The sequence below is a fragment of the Cetorhinus maximus genome, chromosome 11 (assembly GCF_964194155.1).
Source record: "Cetorhinus maximus chromosome 11, sCetMax3.hap1.1, whole genome shotgun sequence".
NCBI classification, from domain to species: Eukaryota; Metazoa; Chordata; class Chondrichthyes; order Lamniformes; family Cetorhinidae; genus Cetorhinus; species Cetorhinus maximus.
The window spans coordinates 113,934,296-113,956,385 of NC_135889.1; the positions used below are offsets into that span (position 1 = coordinate 113,934,296).

General features: G+C 44.5%; 1 protein-coding gene across 1 annotated transcript in view; it reads left to right on the forward strand.

Moving 5' to 3' along the window:
• The window catches only part of LOC144686837 (contactin-associated protein-like 5), a 1,126,003-nt gene that overhangs the window by 587,782 nt on the left and 516,131 nt on the right, over positions 1–22,090 (forward strand). Inside the window, exon 10 of the mRNA XM_078552607.1 lies at positions 11,110–11,281. Within this exon, the coding sequence (XP_078408733.1) occupies positions 11,110–11,281 (172 nt within the window). The remainder of the gene's footprint in view (positions 1–11,109; positions 11,282–22,090) is intronic.

Consider the following 22,090-nt stretch of genomic DNA (forward strand, 5'->3'; position numbering starts at 1 on the left):
TACCTGTAAAGTACATGGCTAATGACATCTGTTCGGTGGCTACAGAGTGCTTCAGAGTGCTACAGAGTGCTTCAGAGGAGAGGTCCATTGTGGCTCATTCCGTGACTCGGTTCTTGATTGAGCAGACCGTTGGCATGCTGAAGAAGCGTTTCAGATGTTTGGACCAGTCTCTTCCCCAGAAGGTGTCCCACATCATCATGGTTTGTTGCACTTGACACAACCGGGATCTCCAAAGAGCTGCCACATGGAGAGATGGAGGAGTTGCACGTCACCTCTGATGAGGATGCCGCCAAAAGGGATGACATCGAAATGGAATGAGGATGATGACATCCCACAGGAAGAGGCCATTGCACCCGCCAGACATGCCCGTGAAACCCTTATAGCAACAAGGTTCCAGGGCAATGAAGAAGATTAACTCATACGAATACATTTCACCTGTCCTTTAGGTGCAGGGTAGACATTAACAACGGAGTACATCGATCTCAGAATGAGTAGCACAACCTTGCATAATGATGGCCTCATCCTTGGAAGGCTAGGCAGCCTATGGAGCATATGGCCTGTAAAGGAATAAGAACTCCACCAGCACTCAAACTGAAGCCAGTAGACATGGTGCAGTCTTTTTAATTATCGCACCAACAATTCACTGTCTCTGGCAGCCTTTAAGTGGCAGGAACAGCACTGCAGATATCAATGCACTCAGGGTAGTATGCCTGGAGCATTGCAGGGTGCCTAAAGGAAGATACTCATCGATCACTGGTTCTCACACGACTGTCTGAAGACTGATCTAAATCCAGACAGTGAACATGGTGGTTGGACAATTCATATGTAAGAGACCTCATGAGTATAGATTTTGGATTTTTTTTTTTATTATCCAAAGGCCATCTCTCATGCGTGAATAATGTTCTGGCCTCATCCTCATACTACGTCCCCAGCATGAGATCACTCTTCAGGGTGCTGTGATCTGTCAGTTTCAATCATGGATGCGAGGCTTGGAGCAAATGACCTTTGTGTGTTCAGACAGAGCTTCAGCAGCATCATTGCCTAATCATTGACAAGCACTCATGATCCTGCCTTCGTCGGGAGTATCCCAAGATCACGTCCAGTATTGCAATGGCAACTGAGAGTGACGGGACTCATGGCCTCATGAGTATCGATTTTGGAAAGTTTTTTTTATTATCCTAATGTCGCTGCACTGAAGTCTGTTCTCTGTGGATGTTATAGGTGTTAGTGGTGACCCGCATTGGAGTCATTCCAACCGAGTGAGCTTTTCAATGGTCTCCATGTAACTACTGTCAGTTTTGGGTGTGGGTTACATTTTAAGTAATTGTCGGGGACCCTAGCCTTCCCTGCAGCGTTAACACGTGACCGCATTTACAGCTAAACATTATCTCTGCAATAGTTTCCACTCTCCACCTCGACACAGCATTTAAGGATTTCTTAGTAACTTTGTTTACTCTAAAGACAACCTAACAGACGTACCGGAGCTTCACTGTCATCCTGTTACAGGCCTCCACATTTTCATACTAGCAGATTGAGATGTGTACGAGGCAGCCTCGGACACTGATGGCACTGTCACGATCAGATCACCATTTCACTTGCCCTTATGAGAGTTAGCACAAGGATTACGTCAAGTCACACTAGCCAGACCTTGAGGTGCAAACCAGCATCCTCACATGTAATAGGCTGGCATTATGAGACTAGGCACATGCCTAGAGTATCGCATAGTCATGGTCATCTAGCGGACATTTCAAGAGTCACCAAGTGCAAACGAGATCCATTGCTCTCCATCATGGAGGTGGAGAGTGGAAACTCTTGTAGAGATAATGTTTAGCTGTAAATGGGGTCACGAGTTAATGCTGCAGGGAAGGCTAGGGTCCCCGACAATTACTTAAAATGTAACCCACACCCAAAACTGACAGTAATTACAAGGAGACCATTGAAAAGTTCACTCGGTTGGAATGACTCCGATGTGGATCACCACTAACACCTATAACATCCACAGAGAACAGATCTCAGTGCAGCCACATCAGGATAATAAAAAAATTCCAAAATCTATACTCATGAGGCCATGTTACACGATCCTCTTACATATGAATTGTCCAACCACCATATTCATATAGCAACTGGTTTTGTTCATGTTGCTTCTGTGGACATACAGGCAACTAACTGATCTGAGATTCAGCGAGGCACCATATACCTGAGGGACTCGATGGGATATACTTTGGAGGGGCGGGGGGCATTGGTTAGACTTGGATGACCTCGGAATATTGCAACACATGGAAGAGCCATTCACTGGCTGAGACTTTGAAGCTGAAAAGAAAAATATATTTACACATGTGCAAAGCATATAAAGCACCACTGTGCTGTCAGTACTTCTTAATATTTCTAACCCTGCCACTATGTCTAGGTGCAACCATGATATCTGCAGCAGAGGTGGAGGCAGCCTGCTGACTGCTCTACGCCCTGTTGCCTGACCTTGGCAGACGTCCTCAGGAGGCCCAAGGCCTAGGGGACCCTGACCTGATAAGGGTGCCCTGCTCAGGGGCAGTTGCAGCCCCCTCGGCCTGACCAGCTGGAGTTGATGGGGTCACAGGCAGAGGAAAATTGGAGCAGCTGGACACCCTTGAAGTGTATTATGTGGAGGCCCCCCAGGGTGTCCAGCTGACGCTCCTCCTCCCTGTGGGTGCCCACTCTGACTTCTTGAGGAGAAGGGGCACCTGGAGGGATGTCGAGGTGCCCCGGCCCCCTCTTGCCTAACCGCTGATGGATCCCACTAATGGCTGCAGTGATAGTGTGCACGCAGGTCCGAGCGCATATCTGACAGAAACGACTGTGCCAGGGTCTCCATGGAAGATGCCACCCTCTCAATGGTGACCTTGATGCGCTCGCATGTCAGAGCCACGATACCAGACAGAATGTGGACGGACTCCTCCATCCTTCGTTCTAATCTGCTGGTGGCCTCTGACAACCCTGCCTTCTGTCCTCCTGCCTGCCTTTGGAACTCCATCATTTCTCTGAGGGCCGATTCCAGAGGCTCATCTTCGGACTCAAACTCAGCAGGGTCCTGGCCTCCAGCGGTCCTCCAAGTGTCGGGGACCTTGGCTGACACTGCCTCCACCCTCTGTGGAGCTGTTTCTGTGCTGTGCTCACCAGATAGTGTCCTCCGAGCCTGCTCTTGAACTAGGTCCCACCCAAGTATGCGCATCTGCGCTGGTGGAGGGTGCAGGTGAACGCTGTGACAGTTATTCCTTGGATGCTTTCTCAGGATCCTCATCCGAGGCGCTCCGGGGGCTGGGGCTGATGGGCTGGCGGGCGGTATCCCTGTAGCTTTGCTTGCTGGTGCCTGTCATAGAGAGGAAGTCATTAGTGATTAGATAGACAGTTGCCTACATTAAATGGCACTCATGGTGTCCGCAGGTTGGTGATGAATACTGGATGGACCCTCACTGGCTGGTTGGGAGATGCCCATCTAGCCTTCGGCGCAGGAACGGTCCCTGTCCTCACAAGCCAGCTCTGCCGCCTGCTCCTCGAAGCCGTTGAGTGGCCTCATCTCCGGCATTCCCCCTTCAACCTGGGAACTCTCCTCTTGTTATGAGCGAGCTTGTCCTGCATAAAGACGGATGAATAAACTGTGAGCAGCATGGATCCAAGAGCAGATCATAAGCATGCATGCCTGCTGTGTGTGCTCAGTGGTCCCCAGTAAGGCTGGAGCCATGACGTGTAGGATGTTCCATGAGATGATGAGGTTGAAGTGTACATAAGAGAATCAGTGGTCATGTCCCTTCTGCTGGTAGTGTGTAAGATCCTGTGGTCTGTAACCCTGAGAATGCCTTATGGGAGTGTGAGTTGAGAGTGAGGAGAAGCTTGACTTACCCTGGCAGAGCGGATGAGATCATTCACCATCTTCCTGCACTGCAGGGTGGTCCTCTTCTGAGGTCCAGAGGCGCTGACCTCCCTGGCAACCTCCTCCTAAGCCTGCATGGTGAGGTTGGTGGAGCTCCTGGCGCCATGTCTTAGGTAGCGGTCCTCCCGCTGGTCCTGGACTGCCAATGGGAGTCTCTCCAGCCAACTGTGGCTAAACTTTGGGTGGGGAGATGGTTTGGATCTTCTCGGGGGGCCATTGCTTGACTGACCGCAACAAGCCCTGGATTGCAGAGAGTGAAAGTTTGTGTGGGTGCCGTTTAAATATGACGGCTGGACCTCCAACCCACGAGGTAACAGCAGGGCGGATGAATCAGAGCCCGTCCCGCCACGAGATTCGGTGAGCTGCTCATTTATGCATAAGCAATGAGCTGAAAAGCAGATGACCAGGCACAACAACCCACACCATCGCCCAGCAGGAGCCACGTCTACTTCCCCACCCACCATCGCGCTTAGTCTCCAGGCTGGAAAACTCCCCCCATAATTTCAGAGGAATCAGTTGTGTGTTCAACGATGAAAATATAATAACTGGCAGCACTCTGCACTATTGCTTCATAAGAAATTTATTGCTGCTTTAAAAGATTGGATTCTTTCCAGTATGCAGATCAGGTCAAGTTTTTTTTATATATCGGGGATTGAATGCCAAGACTTGTGATGCCTCCAACTGTTCAAGTGAAACCAAAAATGTGCCACTGGACTGCCAAGCTGCTTACTTGAATGAGCCTTGCTAGAGTCAGTGTTCTCAAATTGAAGAGAGACCCAGCTAAACTGAAAAAAAATGAAGCCCCGAGAGTTATAATTATAGCATGAAAGTCAGGTATGTTAAGGAGCAGGATAGAGAGCTGGGCAAAAACAATATCACCAATAACTTATATTTACATAGCACCTTTAACACAGCAAAACGTCTCAAGGCACTTCACAGGAACATTATAAAGTAAAATATCAGAGCTAGCCATAGACAATTAAACAACTCTCTGGAGGAGGAGACTCCACAAATATCCCCATCCTCAATGATGGGGGAGCCCAGCACATCAGTGCAAAAAATAAGGCTGAAGCATTTGCAACAGTCTTGAGCCAGAAGTGCCAAGTGCATGATCCATCTCGGCCTCCTCCGGTGGTCCCCAGCATCACAGATGCCAGTCTTCAGCCAATTCGATTCACCCCACGTGATATCAAGAAACGGCTGAAGGCACTGGATACTGCAATGGCGATGGGCCCTGATAATATTCCGGCAATAGTATTTTTTTTAAATCAATCATGGGATGTGGGTGTCGTTGACTAGGCCAGCATTTATTGCCCATCCATAATTACCCTGTTCAAGCAGCGTTTTAAGAGTCAACCACATTGCTGTGTGTCTGGAGTCACATGGAGGCCAGACCAAGTAAGGACAGCAGATTTCCTTCCCTAAAAGACATTAGTGAACCAGATGGGTTTTTACAGCAATCAGCAGACTTTTCATTCCAGATTTTTTTTAAATTAAAATCAAATTCCACCACCTGCCATGGTGGGATTTGAACCCAGGTCGCCAGAGCATTACCCTGGGTCTCTGGATTATAGCCTAGTGACAACACCACTATGCCACCACAATCACAGCACTGGCAATGACGCAGCAATGTGGAAAATTGCCCAGGTATGTCCTGTACACCAAAAGCAGGACAAATCCAACTTGGCCAATTACCACCTCATCAGTTTACTCTCCATCATCAGTAAAGTGCTATCAAGCAGCACTTACTTCGCAATAACCTGCTCACTGATGCCCAGTTTGGGTTCCGCCAGGGTCACTCAGCCCCTGACTTCATTACAGCCTTGGTTCAAACATGGACAAAAGAGCTGAACTCCCGAGGTGAGGTGAGAGTGACTGCTCTTGACATCAAGGCCGCATTTGACTGAGTGTGACGTCAAGAAGCCCAAACAAAACTGGAGTCAATAGGAATCAGGACGAAAACTCCCCACTGGTTGGAGTCACACCTAGCACAAAGGAAGATTGTTGTGGTTGTTGGAGGCCAATTATCTCAGTTCCAGGACATCACTTCAGGAATTCCTCAGGGTAGGCACAACCATCTTCAGTTGCTTCATCAATGACCTTCGTTCCATCAGAAAGTCAGAAGTGGGGGTGTTCGCTGATGATTACACAATGTTCAGCAGCATTTGTGACTCCCCAGATACTGAAGCAGTCCATATCCAAATGCAGCAAGGCCTGGGCAATATCCAGGCTTGAGCTGACAAGTGGCAAGTAATATTTGCACCTCACAAGTGACAGGCAATGACCATCTCCTACAAGAGAGAATCTAACCATCACCCCTTGACATGCAATGGCATTACAATCACTGAATTCCCCCACTATCAACATCCTGGGGGTTACCATTGACCAGAAACTGAACTGGACTGGCCATATAAATATTGTGGCTACAAGAGCAGGTCAGAGGCTAAGAATCCTGACTCCCTAAAACCTGTCTACAATCTACAGGCCCAAGTCAGGAATGCCCTGCATTTGCCTGGATGAATGCAGCTCCAACAACACTCAAGAATCTTGATACCATCCAGGACTAAGCAGCCCATTTCATTGGCACCCTATCCACAAATATTCACTCCCTCCACTACCAATGCACAGTGGCAGCAGTGCATACCATCTACAAGATGCACTGTGAGAACTCACCAAGGCTCCTTAGACAGCACTTTCCAAACCCACAACCACTACCATCTAGAAGGACAAGGGCAGCAGATAAGTGGGAACATCACCACCTGGAAGTTCTCCTCCAAGTCACTCACTATCCTGACTTGGAAATATATTGCTGTTCCTTCACTGTCATTGGGTCAAAATCCGGGGACTCCCGTCCTAACAGCACAGTGGGTGTACCTACACCACAGGGACTGCAGCAGTTCAAGAAGGCAGCTCCCCACCACCTTATCAAGGGCAATTAGGGATGGGCAATAAATGCTGGCCTAGTCAATGTTGCTCACATCGCACCAGTGAATTTAAAAAAATGAGATATTGGTCAAAGAGGTAGGTTTTAAGGAGTGTCGTAAAGGAGGAAAGCAAAATAGAGAGGCCGAGTGGTGTAGGGAGGGAACTCCACATCTTAGCACCTAGGTAACTGAAGACATGGCCAGTGATGTGATTAAAAATCAGGGATGCTCAAGAAATCATAAAAAGATGAATGCAGAAATCATGGAGGGTTTTGGGGTTGGAGGAGATTAGATATAGGGAGGAGTGAGACCAGGGATGGATTTGAAAACAAGGAAGAGAGTTTTAAAATCAAGACCTTGCTTAACTGGGAGCCATTGTAAGTTAATGAGCACAGGAGTAATAAGTGAATTAATTAAGGTTCAGCTTAGAGTTGTGCATTAAGACAGGGCCAGCAAGTTTGGATGACCTCAACTTTACAGAGGATTGAATGTGAGAAAGTGAGGGTAGAACCAGCCATGTGTGCATTGGAATAGTCAGGTTTGGAGGTAACAAAAGCATGAATGAGCTGAAAGGGGCAAAGTTGGGTGATGTTGCAGATGCTATAGGCAGTCTTAGTCATGGCGTGACTGCCTGGTTGGAAGTTCATCTTGAGGTCAAATGTGACATCAAGATTGCAAACAGACTGCTTCAGTCTCAGAGTGTTGCCAGGGAGAAGGATGGAGTCAGTAGCTAGGGAATGGAGTTTGAAGCAGGGAGGTAGAGCTGGGTGTCATCAAGGTACATATATAAAATGACATTGTGCTTTCAGATGGTGTTGCTGAAGGGAAGCATGCCTATAAGACCTTGGAGGAAGCCAAGGATAGGTCCTCCAGGTGATCAGTGATAATGGTACAGCAGCAGGAAGAGAGGTCATTGCAAGTGATATTCTAGATATTGTCCGGGTGAGAACAGTCCCACCCAGTTGGACATGAGTGGAGAGGCATTGGAGGAGGATAGTGTGATCAACAATGTCAAAGGCTGTGGACAGGTCAAGAAGGATGAAGAGTGAACGTTGTGTAGGATGTCATTTGTGATAATAGGGTGTATTCAGCAATCCCTAGTTTTCAGTGAAAACTCAGCAGGTCTGGCAGCATCGGTGGAGAAGAAAACAGTTGACGTTTCGAGTCCTCATGACCCTTCGGCAGAACTGAAGTATAGTTAGGAGAGAGGTGAAATATAAGCTGGTCTAAGGTGGGGGGCGGGGGGAGAGAGAAGTTGAGGGTGGGGTGGTTGTAGGGATAAGCAAGCAGTGATAGGAGCAGATAATCAGAAGATGCCACAGACAAAAGGATCAAAGAGGTGTTGAAGGTGGTGATATTATCTAAGAAAAGTGCTAATTAAGAATGGATGGCAGGAGATTATTGAAAAAAAGGGGGGAGGGGCCCATTTCTTCCCCCTCCCCCCTTTTTTTCAAAAATTTATATAGATTCTTCTTTTCCCACCTATTTCCATTATTTTTAAATCTACAACTAATACTTTGTTAGTCTGTCCACCCCACCCCCACTAGAGCTGTACCTTGAGTATCCTGCCATCCATTCTTAATTAGCACTTTTCTTAGATAATATCACCACCTTCAACACCTCTTTGATCCTTTTGTCTGTGACATCTTTTGATTCTCTGCTCCTATCACTGCTTGCTTATCCCTACAACCACCCCACCCTCAACTTCTCTCTCCCCCCGCCCCCCACCTTAGACCAGCTTATATTTCACCTCTCTCCTAACTATACTTCAGTTCTGCCGAAGGGTCGTGAGGACTCGAAACATCAACTGTTTTCTTCTCCACCGATGCTGCCAGACCTGCTGAGTTTTTCCAGGTAATTCTGTTTTTGTTTTGGATTTCCAGCATCCGCAGTAGCTTTTAGCTTTTTGTTTTTATCCTAGTTTTCAGTGAGCAGTTGCACTCAAAGAGAGCCTGATTCAGAGACAGGGTCTACAGCTTTGTAGCACTGATTAATATGACCTGCACCCACTTTGAGCTGGGAGTGCAGTACATAGTATCAGTGATTTTAGCTTTAATGTTTAGTCGAGCTGACTTCAAATAAACACTCTGTGCATTAGTTTTTCAATTTGTCAAACTCCATCTCATTTATCTTAATTTCCGTAATATGAATGCATCTGAACACAACTGAACTAAAAATATCCTTAATCTAGACATTGAATGTTACCTAATCATTTCTAATGTTTTTTGTGTACAATATCACAAAAAACAACTGTCAGGTTTAACTAAAATGCAGCACCAGGTTTTAGAGAATTGATAATTTAATATAGCTTCTTGTTGCGTGTCCTGTGGTGGCTTAGTTTCCAATTAATTAATGACATTGTCCTCTGTTGTATGAAGTTTTCCTCAGGAGCTGTTTCTATTTGTACATCCTGATCTGAGCCTACAATACTACTTCTAACAATATTTCTTGTGAAGTTGATGTTTGTTGTTAATCAGGGGTCAACTGAACATATTTTCCCACTCAGTCCAGCGCATGGTGATTATTGGCATTGTCGTGACAACATAATTGTCTTTATCCTCATTATAAATCCTTTCATGGGCTTATCCTGTAATACATCTGCAACCTCTTCCATACTGGCAGTTCACTTGCACACTCCGCTCTTCCATATCGGGACCCTATTAACCGAGTCCATCTTTGGTAGGACCTTCAATTGTCATGGCCTTGCTCTCTGGAACATTTTACCTGTATTTAAACGGTGACTATTACTGAAAGTGCTTCATTGGCTGTGAGGTGTTTTGGGTCAATCTGAGGTCATAAAAGCACTTACATCTTCCTAGATCTACCTCCCCCTTCCCCCCGGCCCCCACCTTCAAAAACCTCCTCAAGGATGAATTTGGTTCCATGCTTGATTCTTCCAGCTCTTGCTCGGTATCTACTTCCCCCCCTCCTCTATCCTTTTTTTAAAAAAACCTTGGGATATTTATGCAACACTAAATATGCAACATAAGAGTGCTGTAGTTCTTTTTCTGGTGACTATTGTTAAGTGATCATGGCTGCAGTGAAGATATAATTAGGCTGGATTTTATGGGATGCTGTGGTCCCTGCACCCCCTCCCCTTGGTTAAAAGGTCGGTGGGGAGCCCGCCCACGATCCCAAAGGCTGCCCTGCTGCATTTTAATGGGAGCACCTTAATTGTTTTAAGGTGACACTTTTGCCCCTCTCTGGTAGGAAGTCCCGCCTTAGAAATCTGCTAGCCAATCGGATGGCTGGCAGGCCTGTAGTCCTAGCAGCACCACTGGCCACTGCTGAGACAACAGGCAGCCCCACCGCTCAGAGGAGCCCGGGTAAGTACAGAGTCGGGGATCTCAGCGAGGGAGGTTGGGGGAGGTGAGGTGGGGTGGGGTGGGCGGGTGGGGGATGGCGGTCGTGGGCGGGTTCAAGAGGCCAGTGGGGAGTGTTCAAGGGTGGGCTGACCTTGGGAGGTGGCGCCTCTGACAGGGCTAAGCAGCCGCAAAGGAGAACCCCCCGCCTTGCCCGACACCAGACTGCGCAGTTAAAGCTGCTGGGCTTCCCGCATGGCGTGGGCCCCACCGCATCGTGGATCAAATACCAGCAACGTTGGTACGAGCCTTTTTAAGTAGCCATTAATTGGTTACTTTAGGGCCTCAATAGGCCCAAGGGAGGGTGGGCTGCTCAACGCCTCTCCCACCTCCCTGCAAGTAGGCAGTGGGGAGGTCACCCACTGGATTTAACTGGAAACCCGTATATTTCAACATGCCAGCAGCCAAGTGTAAAATCCCACCCAAAACAAACTTAAGATGTATACAAGATTTACCCATAGATTGCTGCATTATACATGAAACCATCATATATTAATAATTGTTATTCTTCAAGTAATACTGAATGAATAATTAGAACTATCTTCATAGCCAGAACTTTGCTCTGCCCTCCCTAGGTGTCAGAAAAAGACAGCTCACTGGGTCTAGTGGCTTTTGGGTCTTTGCTGTAGTATGGACTATGTTAAACTAGACTCCAGAAAGGGTGGACTATAATAGTCTGTGATATCACAGCAGGAAGTGACATATACTCTCGTGGTCTGAATCTCGGAGAAAGCAGCGTGGAGAGAAGTTAGTATAAGAGAATGTGCTCAAAACCGTAAATATGTTACAATAAAGTTAGAGCGTTTGCAGCTGACATTCTTTGGGAGTTATTGAAACCATTCCAACCCAACAACATAATAATATATTTCCAAACAGTTCTTGTCATCTTACTGTTTAATATGTGTTTCTTTCTTCAAAGGTTGTCCTGAAAATGCCACTACTGCCGATTGTTTAAATCCCTTCGGTGCGTTTGAAGGCTGCATGCGGCTTATATTGATTGACAACCAGGCAGTGGATCTCATTTTGGTGCAGCAAGGCTTGCAGGGAAACTTCTCTGACCTCCATATAGATTTGTGTGCTATCCAGGACAGGTAATTGCATAGTTTTCTAAAATAATGAATAGTCAAATGAAACGCAACAACTCTTTTTGTATGAATGTTTTTGGGGCAAATGCTGGCATCTTTAAGAATTGCATTTTCTTTTCCCTGAACGGTATCGGAACAGAGGAACAGAGTCGGAACAGAGTTATCTAGGTTTCAAATGGTTCTTAGGACTCATTTAAATGACCTATGATCACGTTCCACCTCACTTCACTGGGGGACAATTGCATGCTGTTTTGGGTTACCAGCAATGTATCAACCAGCACTACTAAATTTTTGATATTGGTATCAGTTGCCGAGCTTTCTGGACACAGCTTGAAGGTTCTGACCCAAGTTTCTGTGCAGGTCCATAAATGTTTGCCATGTTTCATCACCTTGGTCAGACGGCCATTGCTCAGACGGCGTCACGGACATCACAACACAATTCTGATTGTGTCATTGCCAAATATCACACAAGTGCACTTTTTGCAGGGCTCGCTGGATCAGCAGCAGGAGCTTGGCTTATTTATTTTGGTCGCCCCCCCCCCCACCCCCCTTCCCTCTTGGCCTGAGTTAATGCAATTACAGTATCTTCCGAGCCAGCCCATCTGAATGTATTTTCAGTGGAGGTTCATATTTTTGTGGATGCGAGGCTCTGTGATAGCTTTGCGAGTTATGTGTATGTTAATTATGCATTTTTACAGGGTTCAGGTTGGGTGTGAGAAATTGTGTGACCTTGTTTGTCTCCGGTTGAGCTTTGAGTCACGATGTACCATTTGGTTGCTTTCACTAAAGGCTGAAATGTTATTTGTGTATTAAATTGGAGACTGGCTGATCCATAAGAGTTTGTATTTGAACATTATTTTTATATATAACACACAGCAAACAGCCATTAGATGTGGAGTAGCACTAATAATGATAATAAATACTTAATATTTATGCAGTGCCTTCTTGAAATACATCCAAGTGCTTTGTGTAGTGATTGTGGCTGCAGTGAAGATATTATTGAGACCAAATTAAATGTGTAGATGATTGCCCCTTTGATTGCTGCATTACACATGAAACCATCAAATATTAATCGCTGTTTTCTTCAGGTACAATGCTTTTGAAGTGCACTTATTGTAGTTATGTAGACAAACGCCTCAGCTATTTTACATCAGTCACATTCAACAAATGGCAATACAATAGCAGTCTACACTTGTGCTTTTCTCTATTAACACTGCTTCCATGGCCTCTCAATGAAAGGGCAGGGGGACATCCTTTAAGGAGGACTTGGATTTGGTGACTGAATGCTTGGTCAGTATCATGAGCTCTGAGGAGAACTTTTTACTGAGAAGTCCAGAAACGTAGAGGGGTTTAGGGAAAACATTTGTAAGCTAATAGTTCTTCCACCAATAATGGAGCAGGAGAAAGAAAAGCCTCTTCTGGAAAGAGGGAAAGGAGGAAATGAAGAGGATATGAGTTAGGATGTAGAGCTGGGGCAGTTTCTAAAAGTGGGTTGAAGTTGTGGAGCAATTAGTAAAGAAACACAGGATACTGGTTGGAGAGGGAATTCATTGGAATTAAATGAAAGCAGTGGTGACCATAGAATCAGAAATTTTCAGCAAGGAAGGAGGCCATTTGGCCCGTAGTCTGCACCAGCCAACAGGTAGCCATCTAGCCTAATCCTACTTTCTAGCTCTTGTTCCGTAGCCTTCTAGGTTACAACACTTCAAATGCATATCCAAGTACTTCTAATGTTATGAGGGTCTCAACCTTAGCTATCCTTTCAGGCAATGAGTTCCAGATCAGCACCACCCTCTGGATGAAGAAAATTACCCTGTAAATCACCTTCAGGTACCATGAACCTGACAGGGCAGTGGCGACCATGGACTTCCATTGGATTGGTCCATGACTATGCTTGGCAAAGTACTGCAGTAGTTTACCATTGCCCTCTGTAGTAAGGCTGACCAGGAAACTCTTCAATGCCTGCCATCAGGCATATTGGAAGGGCTTCAAGCTGAAAATCTGTTTTGCCACATTATGCAGACAACATCCATGGCCATCAAGTCCTGGGGCAGGACTTGAACCCTGAGCTTCTGGCCCAGAGGTATAGATCATACTCACTGCACCACAAGGCCTCCTTAAACCTCCTACCTCTTACCCTAAACATATATCCTTCAATCAAGAGGAAGAAGGCCTCCCTATCCACTCTATCTAGACCCCTCATAATTTTATACACTTCAGTTAGGTCTCCTCTCAGCCTCCTCTGTTTCAAAGGAAACAACCCCAGCCTACCTAATCTTTCATCATAACTAAAATTCCCCAGTACAGGCAACATCCTCATTAATCTCCTCTGCCCCCTCCCAAGCGCGATCACATCTTTCCTATAGGGCAGTAAACAGAACTGCATGGTTGAGTGGCACTGAGCATGAGGCATAATATTGCAATGGAACTTTATATCAGTTTTGCAGGATGAATCTCAGAATGTTTACTGACAGAAATGGAAGACGCAATGAATCTGCTTGGTGGTAGCGGTTTAGGGGCAAATATGACCACTCGGTGAACCTCCTGCTCTTTCACAACTGCTGTGAGCTCTTTAAATGGAAGGTGGGATCTTGGTTTGATGTCTAGCCTAAAGGAAAGCCTCTCCAATAAAAGATGCTCTCAGTGGTGACAGAGTGTCAGCCTACATTACGAGCTGATTTCCTGCTGTGAAACTCTAACCCCACAAACTCTTCATTGGAGTGGGAACGCAACCTATGGAAGAAGCCAGGCTGACATAGTTGGTGGTGTGATTAACTGCACTGCTGTGCTTTTACTGTGCCTTTCTGGCATGTTCATATTTCACCGGATTACACATAGGTTTAAATTAATGAAAATAAGCCCATGTCATTTTTTGCTTCCATATATCACATACAGCACTATTAAATCTTTAATAGCCCAAGAGTGCCTCAAAGTGCTTTACAGTCAATGAAGTACTTTTGAAATGAGTCACTAATGCAATGTGGGGGAATGGAGCAGCAAGTGGCAATGAAATAAATTACCAATTTTTGACCTGCATTTTGAGGTCAGTGGCAAATCAGCAACACTAGCCACTGACCAAAAAGAAAGCTGCCCACCAAGATCGAGCAATCTCTATGGTGTGGATCTTTGCTTTCCCAATGTCACTTTGAATCCGGTACTCTGAATCTGAACCTGGAATCCCCAGGTGTCTAGCAACAGTGATGTCATCAAGCAGGGTAACCAGCCAATCACATAGAAGTATTCTTACAGACAGTAACCCAGAAAGTTAAAAAAAAACAGAATTTTTTCAATTTTAAGTAAAATTTTATATAAGGTGAAAAAGAAAATGTTTGAAACATGCACACAGGGCTGAGATAAAAGCTGAAATATCGTTAAAAAAGACCTTTGTAAAAGTCCTCATTTTAAAATTATGTGGAACCTTTATTTATCATAATGAGAAATTTTATATTCCGCAAACATTAAACGAGTTTTTTCATGTTCAGAGACACTGTTCAGAAGTAATTATGAAGTTTGTATACTGTTAAAGACCCAGTGACACCTCATTCAACAAAGTGTTACTTTTTCAACACTTTACATGAAGGCTAGTCATATAAAAGGGCAAGTTCTCGTCATTTCAGTGATTTGTAGTCTGAGTAACATCAACCACATGCCCCATGGCAAAACATAGAACCACTAAAAAAAGCTTCTGGATCTCCATAACAAAAACAAAAATACCTGTAAAAACTCAGCAGGTCTGGCAGCATCTACGGAGAGGAGCATAGTTAACATTTCGAGTCCGAATGACCCTTCAACAGCTGTTCATCTGTTGAAGGGTCATTCGGACTCGAAACGTTAACTGTGTTCCTCTCCGTAGATGCTGCCAGACCTGCTGAGTTTTTACAGGTATTTTTGTTTTTGTTTTCGTTTTGGATTTCCAGCATCCACAGTTTTTTGCTTTTATTCTGGATCTCCATGTTTGACTGCACATTTGTGGACTCCAGAATTTCCTGACAGTTTCAGTGGAGTAATGATAGCAAAAGGAGCGACATGGTTTAGCCTAATTACTACCACAAAATCCAAGCCAATCTGTTTTAGCGATGTTGGTTGAAGTGCTGATGTTGCCTCAGCACCAGCAGACTGTTAATTCGAGCTCTGCACCAGAGTTTGAGCTCATCATCCAGGCTGACATTCCTGTACAGCACTCAGGAAGCACTGAAACATAATAGGGCTGAGGCAAGGACTTAAGAAATAGGAGTTGGAATAGGGGATATGGCCATTGATCCTGCTCCATTATTATCATGGCTAAACCTTTTTACATCAACCCAATGAGATATTGGAATGAGATATGGCCTATCTTCCAATAGTTGTGTTGGTGCTACCTAAAGGAACATTGGACTGTCCGAGTGCCTTTGTCAAGTACCCAGTCAACCAGCACCACACATAAAGTGTGATTTTGCTTTCTTAGAATGGCTACCTCATTTTTGTAAATATCAGTCAGTCCGCTTCAAAGACAGTTAACTTTGCCAAGCACTTTGAGGTGTTTAAAGATTTCATAAGGTGCTGGATAAATGAAAGCATTTGCATTTTCTTTCTCAATTGTTCTTTTTGATTCATTTGCTGTATGTGTTTGCAATTCTTCAGGGACAACCATAACTGCATGTGCAGAATAAATCAGCTTTTCAAATCTACTTGTAGAAGTAGACAGCTAGAATTAAAATGTTTTGTCACTTTAAATAAATACCCCTGGTACTGATAGTTTTAAAATATTTCTTGCTGAATGTACTCTAGTCCTTTATTACAAAGCCATTGAGCAGATCATTATATGATGTTTCGTAATAAATTGCATCATTATCTTGCAATAATGATATCTAGCGTGTTAGAATAGGTCGACTGACATATTCATTATCAGTTGATTGGATGGTGTAACTCACTCTGCAATAAAGCATTGAAGTCTTTGTGAGCCAGGGCCTTCACCAGGAATGCGCTGAACCAAGCCAAGTCATTAGTGATCGGATTCAGGCAGCTTTATGCTGGCTTGTGAAAACTGAAATCTGCTTCTATTTCAACCAATTTTTACTTCACGTATTCTGGTAATTAAATGGGATGGAAGAAGTTGTTGTTATTGTTATTGGTCAATAATGATTATGTGCCTGATCCATCATGACATGCATCAGTCACCCTAATGAACTAGTGGCAGCAATTAATTTACTCCAGTGGTCTAATTCCAATACATACCACTGGCACCTTTGGGCTATTTTCCATATACATCATTGTTCTCATGGGGTAATTCCACTGTATATCAGTCAACCCATTGGCCTAGTATCATGCATCATTCATCCCATTGGACCATTTACTCTCACAGACTACTGACCATACACAGTGCCGACAGTATGAATCAATGCCTCTGGGTTACTTGCACTATCGGTGCTCCTAATGATTTCATGATAAGCGCATGTCAGTGTTCCTTAGCTGCTTCTTCTTAGATGTTCCCCCAGGATCAAAGATGACTTGCTTCCACTGCGGTTTGATGGGTTTTGAAGTGGTTGTTAAGTCCAGTTCATGATCTACAGGCTCTGCCACATGTTGGGTAGGTGATGCTTGGTGGGTCAGGTAGATGAGTTGTTTGGAGGTTTGTGTGTTCTCTCCAATGCTTCATGCCTCGACTTCACTGCTGCATGTTCCCAGTGAAGTCTCTCGATGTGTTCAGTCCATTCATAATCGAATCTTCTCCATTTCGGTTGGTCACAAGTCAGGGACACCGAGGAGTCCGCAGGGATGATTGACCTCTTCAGTGATGCTTTTAGGACATCGCTAAGGATTTCCACTGTCCTCCTGAGAATCTCCCACCATGACCAAGTTCAAGTAGAGCAGTTGCTTTTATAGTCTGGTGTCAGGCATATGAATGACATGCCCAGCGGAGCTGGTTTTGAGTGTGTTGAGTCAGTGAGGCGCCATGCCATAGTCAGAGGTGACGTAGTAGCAGTAAATGTTATTCAGTTTGTATCACAGTACCTGCTGAACTTAAAGGACGCTGTTGAATGCCATCTTATGATCTAATGTTGGTATGAATCACTGTGACTACTGGTCAGATCATGACCTTCAGTTTTAAGTTGCCTCAAGACCTGTATTTTGGCTTCTTCTTAGGTTGATGTCTGACTGTACCTGAATACTTATATTTAGTTGTCACATTGATGTGAGAATGTTTTGTTAAAAAGGTATTTCATTCTCAGTAGCTGTTTACCGTTAGCTCAGGCCTACAGAAAATGCACAACATAAGATGATGTCAATTCATTTCCACAGCAGAAAAATAACATGAACTCTGCTCTTATTGCAGTGGTCAATTTAAAAAATACACCATTAAAAAATAGTCCAGTATAATACCAGGATGCTGTGGACTACCAGTTGACACAGAGGAGTAAACATTTCTTGAGTGGAGAATGGTCTAGAGTTGTTACCTATCATCTTCTGCTGCAGTTGTATTTAAACATTTGTTTCACTGCTTTTTTAAGAGGTATGGGCATCACTGGCTAGGTCAGCATTTATTGTTCATCCCTAATTATCCTTGAGAAGATGGTGGCGAAGTGCCTTCTTGAACACTGTAGTCCATGCCTTGTAGGTCAGTGCTGTCAAGAAGGGAGTGCCAGGATTTTGACTGAGCAACAACGAAGGGGCGGCAATATAGTTCCAAGTCAGGATGGTATGTAGCTTGGAGGTTGCATGTTAATTCATGTTTACCTCATGTTACTTATGTTTGTTACAGTTTAAGAGAGCTAGCACTGACTGTTTGTTTTGTTGACTCTTGTATAGTAAAAGTTCTTCTGTTTGTTTAAAACCTTGGAATCACTCACTTTCCCAGAGCCACTTCATCCAATTCAGGGTTGCAGGGAGTAAGGGTCCACCCTGACAGGCAATGGGCACGGTGCACTCAGGACAGGATGCCAGTCCATCACAGGGCACACATTCCGACACACACAGACTAAGGGACAAATTACTGTAGCCAATGCATCTCACCAACACGCCTTTGGATGGCGGGAGGAAATGGGAGCACCTGGAGGAAACCCACACAGCCACAGGGAGAACATGCAAACACTACACAGAGACCCGAGGTCAGAATCGAATCTGGGTCACTGGAGTTGTGAGGGAGCAGCGCTAACCACTGTGCCACCATGGAACCCTAACTTTGGAACCTTGTAACTTTATTTTCTTGATAAATACCTGGGATTTCTTGTCTAATTTAGAGAAAAAGTTACTGGTGGGATGACAACAACATGCTGGAGGGTCAACTTGTCTTGGCTCTCAGTCTGTTGAAGTTGAAAAGCTTCCTGTTGAGTTGAATGTCAATCATGACCCCTTCCATGACCAGGCTGAGGTAAATAACGAGGAGAGTTGGTGCAGTCATACAGTCTTCCTTGACACTCATCCGGATACAAAAGGTCTCAGTCTCCAGTTCATTGAGAAAGGACAGTTGCTGTCATATCGTCATGCAGGAGTAACAGCATAGTAGCAATGTCTCTGGAGGGCTTTCCAAAGGGCTTCACAGTTGATGGAGCCAAAGGCTTTTGACAGATCAATAAAGGCCATGTGGAGCTCTTTGCATTGTTCCAGACACCCTCCCCTTGGATTTGTCATGCAACAAAAATCATGTCCACTGTTCCCCTGGATGGCCGGAATCCACATTGGGTCTCCAGAAGTATGTCTTTGCTGACGGGCAGTGTTCATGTCAGAATCTCCCCCACAGTGGACAGAAGGGATAGGCCTCTCAAGTGATTTAACTAGCTATTGAATTAACTATTTCAATGAAAATAAAGAAAATGTCCCAAGAATTCACGGGGGAAAAACAAAGATAAATGATGTTTTAACAGTACCAAAACATCACAGCCTCAAGCAAGGTTTAATCATTAAGTATAACAGCTCCAATGGACTCAAAGGCAAACTTCACACTGAGTTACAGTGATAGGTTTGTTCTCTATTAGAAAGCTAGAAGTGTGAGATTTAGCTCTGTCCCTCTCTCTCTCTCTCTCTTTCTCTCTTTCTATTGTTGGCTTATGAACAGAATAGTCATTTGCATTCATTAATGATTTAAGTGGTGGATCTGGAATGTTCAAATTCTTTTAACAATTAAAATATCAATAGATAATGTAATGATTTTACTTATTTAAAAATGTATAAAATGAACATTCTGCATTAATTAACTAAATCAAATGGCCATTTCCCACAATTTTAGCAGGATAAAATATAATTGCACTGGCTCATGTCTCTCTGCCCACACCCCCCCCCACCAGCCCAACCAAAAACAAAATCTTATTCAGACATTGGATTCTTAAAATGTGCACAGTTGAATCACAATCATGAGTCCCGATAAATGTTAAAAAAAACACCGTCAATTCCGCGCAAAACTTCAGTCATACAAAGCATTAATTAGCGACCAGCGAGGTCAAGGACATTGAATGCCTCAGAAACCCAGAACATGGAGAGGTCACATCCTGGAGTCCCTGCCTCAAAATCTTAGGGAGCAGTGGGGCAGAAACAATGCACATCAATCAGTGGAATGATGGAACTGAGCACCCCCACCTTCATTGAAAACTACATTGGCTATTGAATGAGACAGACCAACTGTGAATAGATTGCCATTATACTCGTCGCTAGTTATGAGGACTGCAAGGAATTATGAGCAGATGTTACGCACAACACATTGGACCAAGATAGGGATTAAACAGAAAACTCACTGGAGTGATGAGGAGTTAATGATTGGTTTGAGGAGAGCTCAGACGTCACTGCCCAGAAATTGTGCCTGTTTTACAGGTGTAAAACGGAGGCCTTAAAGGATCAACGTGACAGTTGACGTGCGCACGTTCATTCCATGCTGAAAATATCGCCTGCTATTTAGTAAAGGTTTCTCCATAGGCATTCAGGGAGCATGTCTGGAATAGGCTTTAGGCCCTTTGCCTGTGTAAAACTCAGTTGTGAATGTTGCATGCACTGAGAGTGATACCATCAGTTTCTTCATGTGCTTGACAACCGAACCAGCATCTAGTGTAAGCAATAGTGTCCGTGAAACTGCTGGATCGTCATTTTAATTTAAAATATCTGGTTTGCCCATAATCTATTACGCAAGGAAACCAGCCGTCCTTATCCAGTCCGGCCTACATGTAACTCCAGACCCACAGCTATACGATTGATTCTGAAAGGACCCCGCAAGCCAGGTGTGTTTAAGAAGGTGGTTCACCGCCACCTTCTCAAGGGAAATTAAGGAGGAGCAATGGATGCTGACCTGGAGAGTGACAGTCGCACCCTGTGAATGAAGTTAAGAAGGAGCTCTGGAGATAAGAACATAGGAAATAGAAGCAGGGGTAGACCATTCGGCCCCCAAGTGTGCACTGCCATTCATGGCTGACCTTCCACCTGAAGTCCACCAGCCTGCACTAAATGTTTTTTTTTTTCTTTATTATTTCAAGGGATGTGAGAGTTGCTGGCAAGGCCAGCATTTGTTGCCCATCCTTAATTGTCCTTGAACTGGGTGGCTTACTAGGCCACTTAAGAGGGCAATTAAGAGTCAAACACATTAATGTGGTATGGAGTAACATGTAGGCCAGACCAGGTAAGGGCAGTAGATTGCCTTCCTCAAAGGATATTACTGAACTAGATGCTTCTTTATGACAATCACTGATAGTTTCTTGGCTTCCATAACTGAGACTAAGGCCTGAATTTTTGCAACAATGGAGAAGGTCTCAGGCTTAGCCAAAATGGCACTGGAGCACGGATTCCTGAAGTCCCGCCCCCGAATCCAACAAACACCATTTTCACCAATTGGCGGGGGGAGGGGGGTGTGGCATTGGGTGGCAGGGGTCAGAATGAGGGCAAATTGTAGTTTGCACAGCCGTGGTTCACAAAGGCAGCTGCACATGTAAAAGTGCAGCTGCCTTCAAACAGATTTAATTTTTGTTAGTGAGACATCCAAAACACATGTTGCAGGCTTTAAACTTTTCAAGAGAAGATCTAAACTTATGAGAGTTGTTTGGAGAGGTATGGTACCCTTTTAGAGAGGTAAGGCACCCTTTCCGATAGATGTAGAGACACCTTTGGGAGAGGTCAAATGCCCTTTGAGCTTGTTAAAAATAGACAGGAATGTGCATAAAAAGCAGATAGACTGTCAAGGCATTTACATCTCCTGGCCTTTGAATTTTTAAAAAGTCTATAGTTTTTTTAAAAAAAATCAGTGCTACTATTTGAAGCTCTCTGTTGACGATGCCTGAGGGATATCATTATAAGATTTGTGCTGCATGACTGACTCCGCAACCTATAATTATCACAGTGGGGTGCCTGTTGGTTCACAGTTTGATTGTTAGGCAATAGAGAGAGCTTAAGTAAGTTATATCCATATTTGGGTTTGTTAGGAATAAGGTATATATTTAAGTTTAAGTTAATTTATATTTTTCTATTTCTGAGTTTAAAAAGTGAAACCTGGAATCTAGTTTCAGTTTAGAGTGGAAACAGCAGGTCTAAGGCTTTGTTTGTGTGCCGGTATTCTAATGAATTTTATGACCCTTGAAGTGGAGAGCTGTGTTATCAAGGAGAGTAGTGGTTTAGGGAAGTAAAAACAAACAAGGTTAAAAGAAAATGTGCTGTTGCTGAGCAACAGAGGTCCAGAGTGAGGGACCCACAGAAAAAAACTAGAAAAGCAGTTTCAGTTCTGTTGAAGCCAGGATTCCAGAGAGGCTGGACAGCAGAGGGACAGATAACACGTCCCAAATTAATGCTGAAGCCAACTGCCAGGAGGAGCTGGACACAAGAGAAGGAACTGCAGAAGCAGGTTCCAGAAAATAAAGAAGAAAGTCC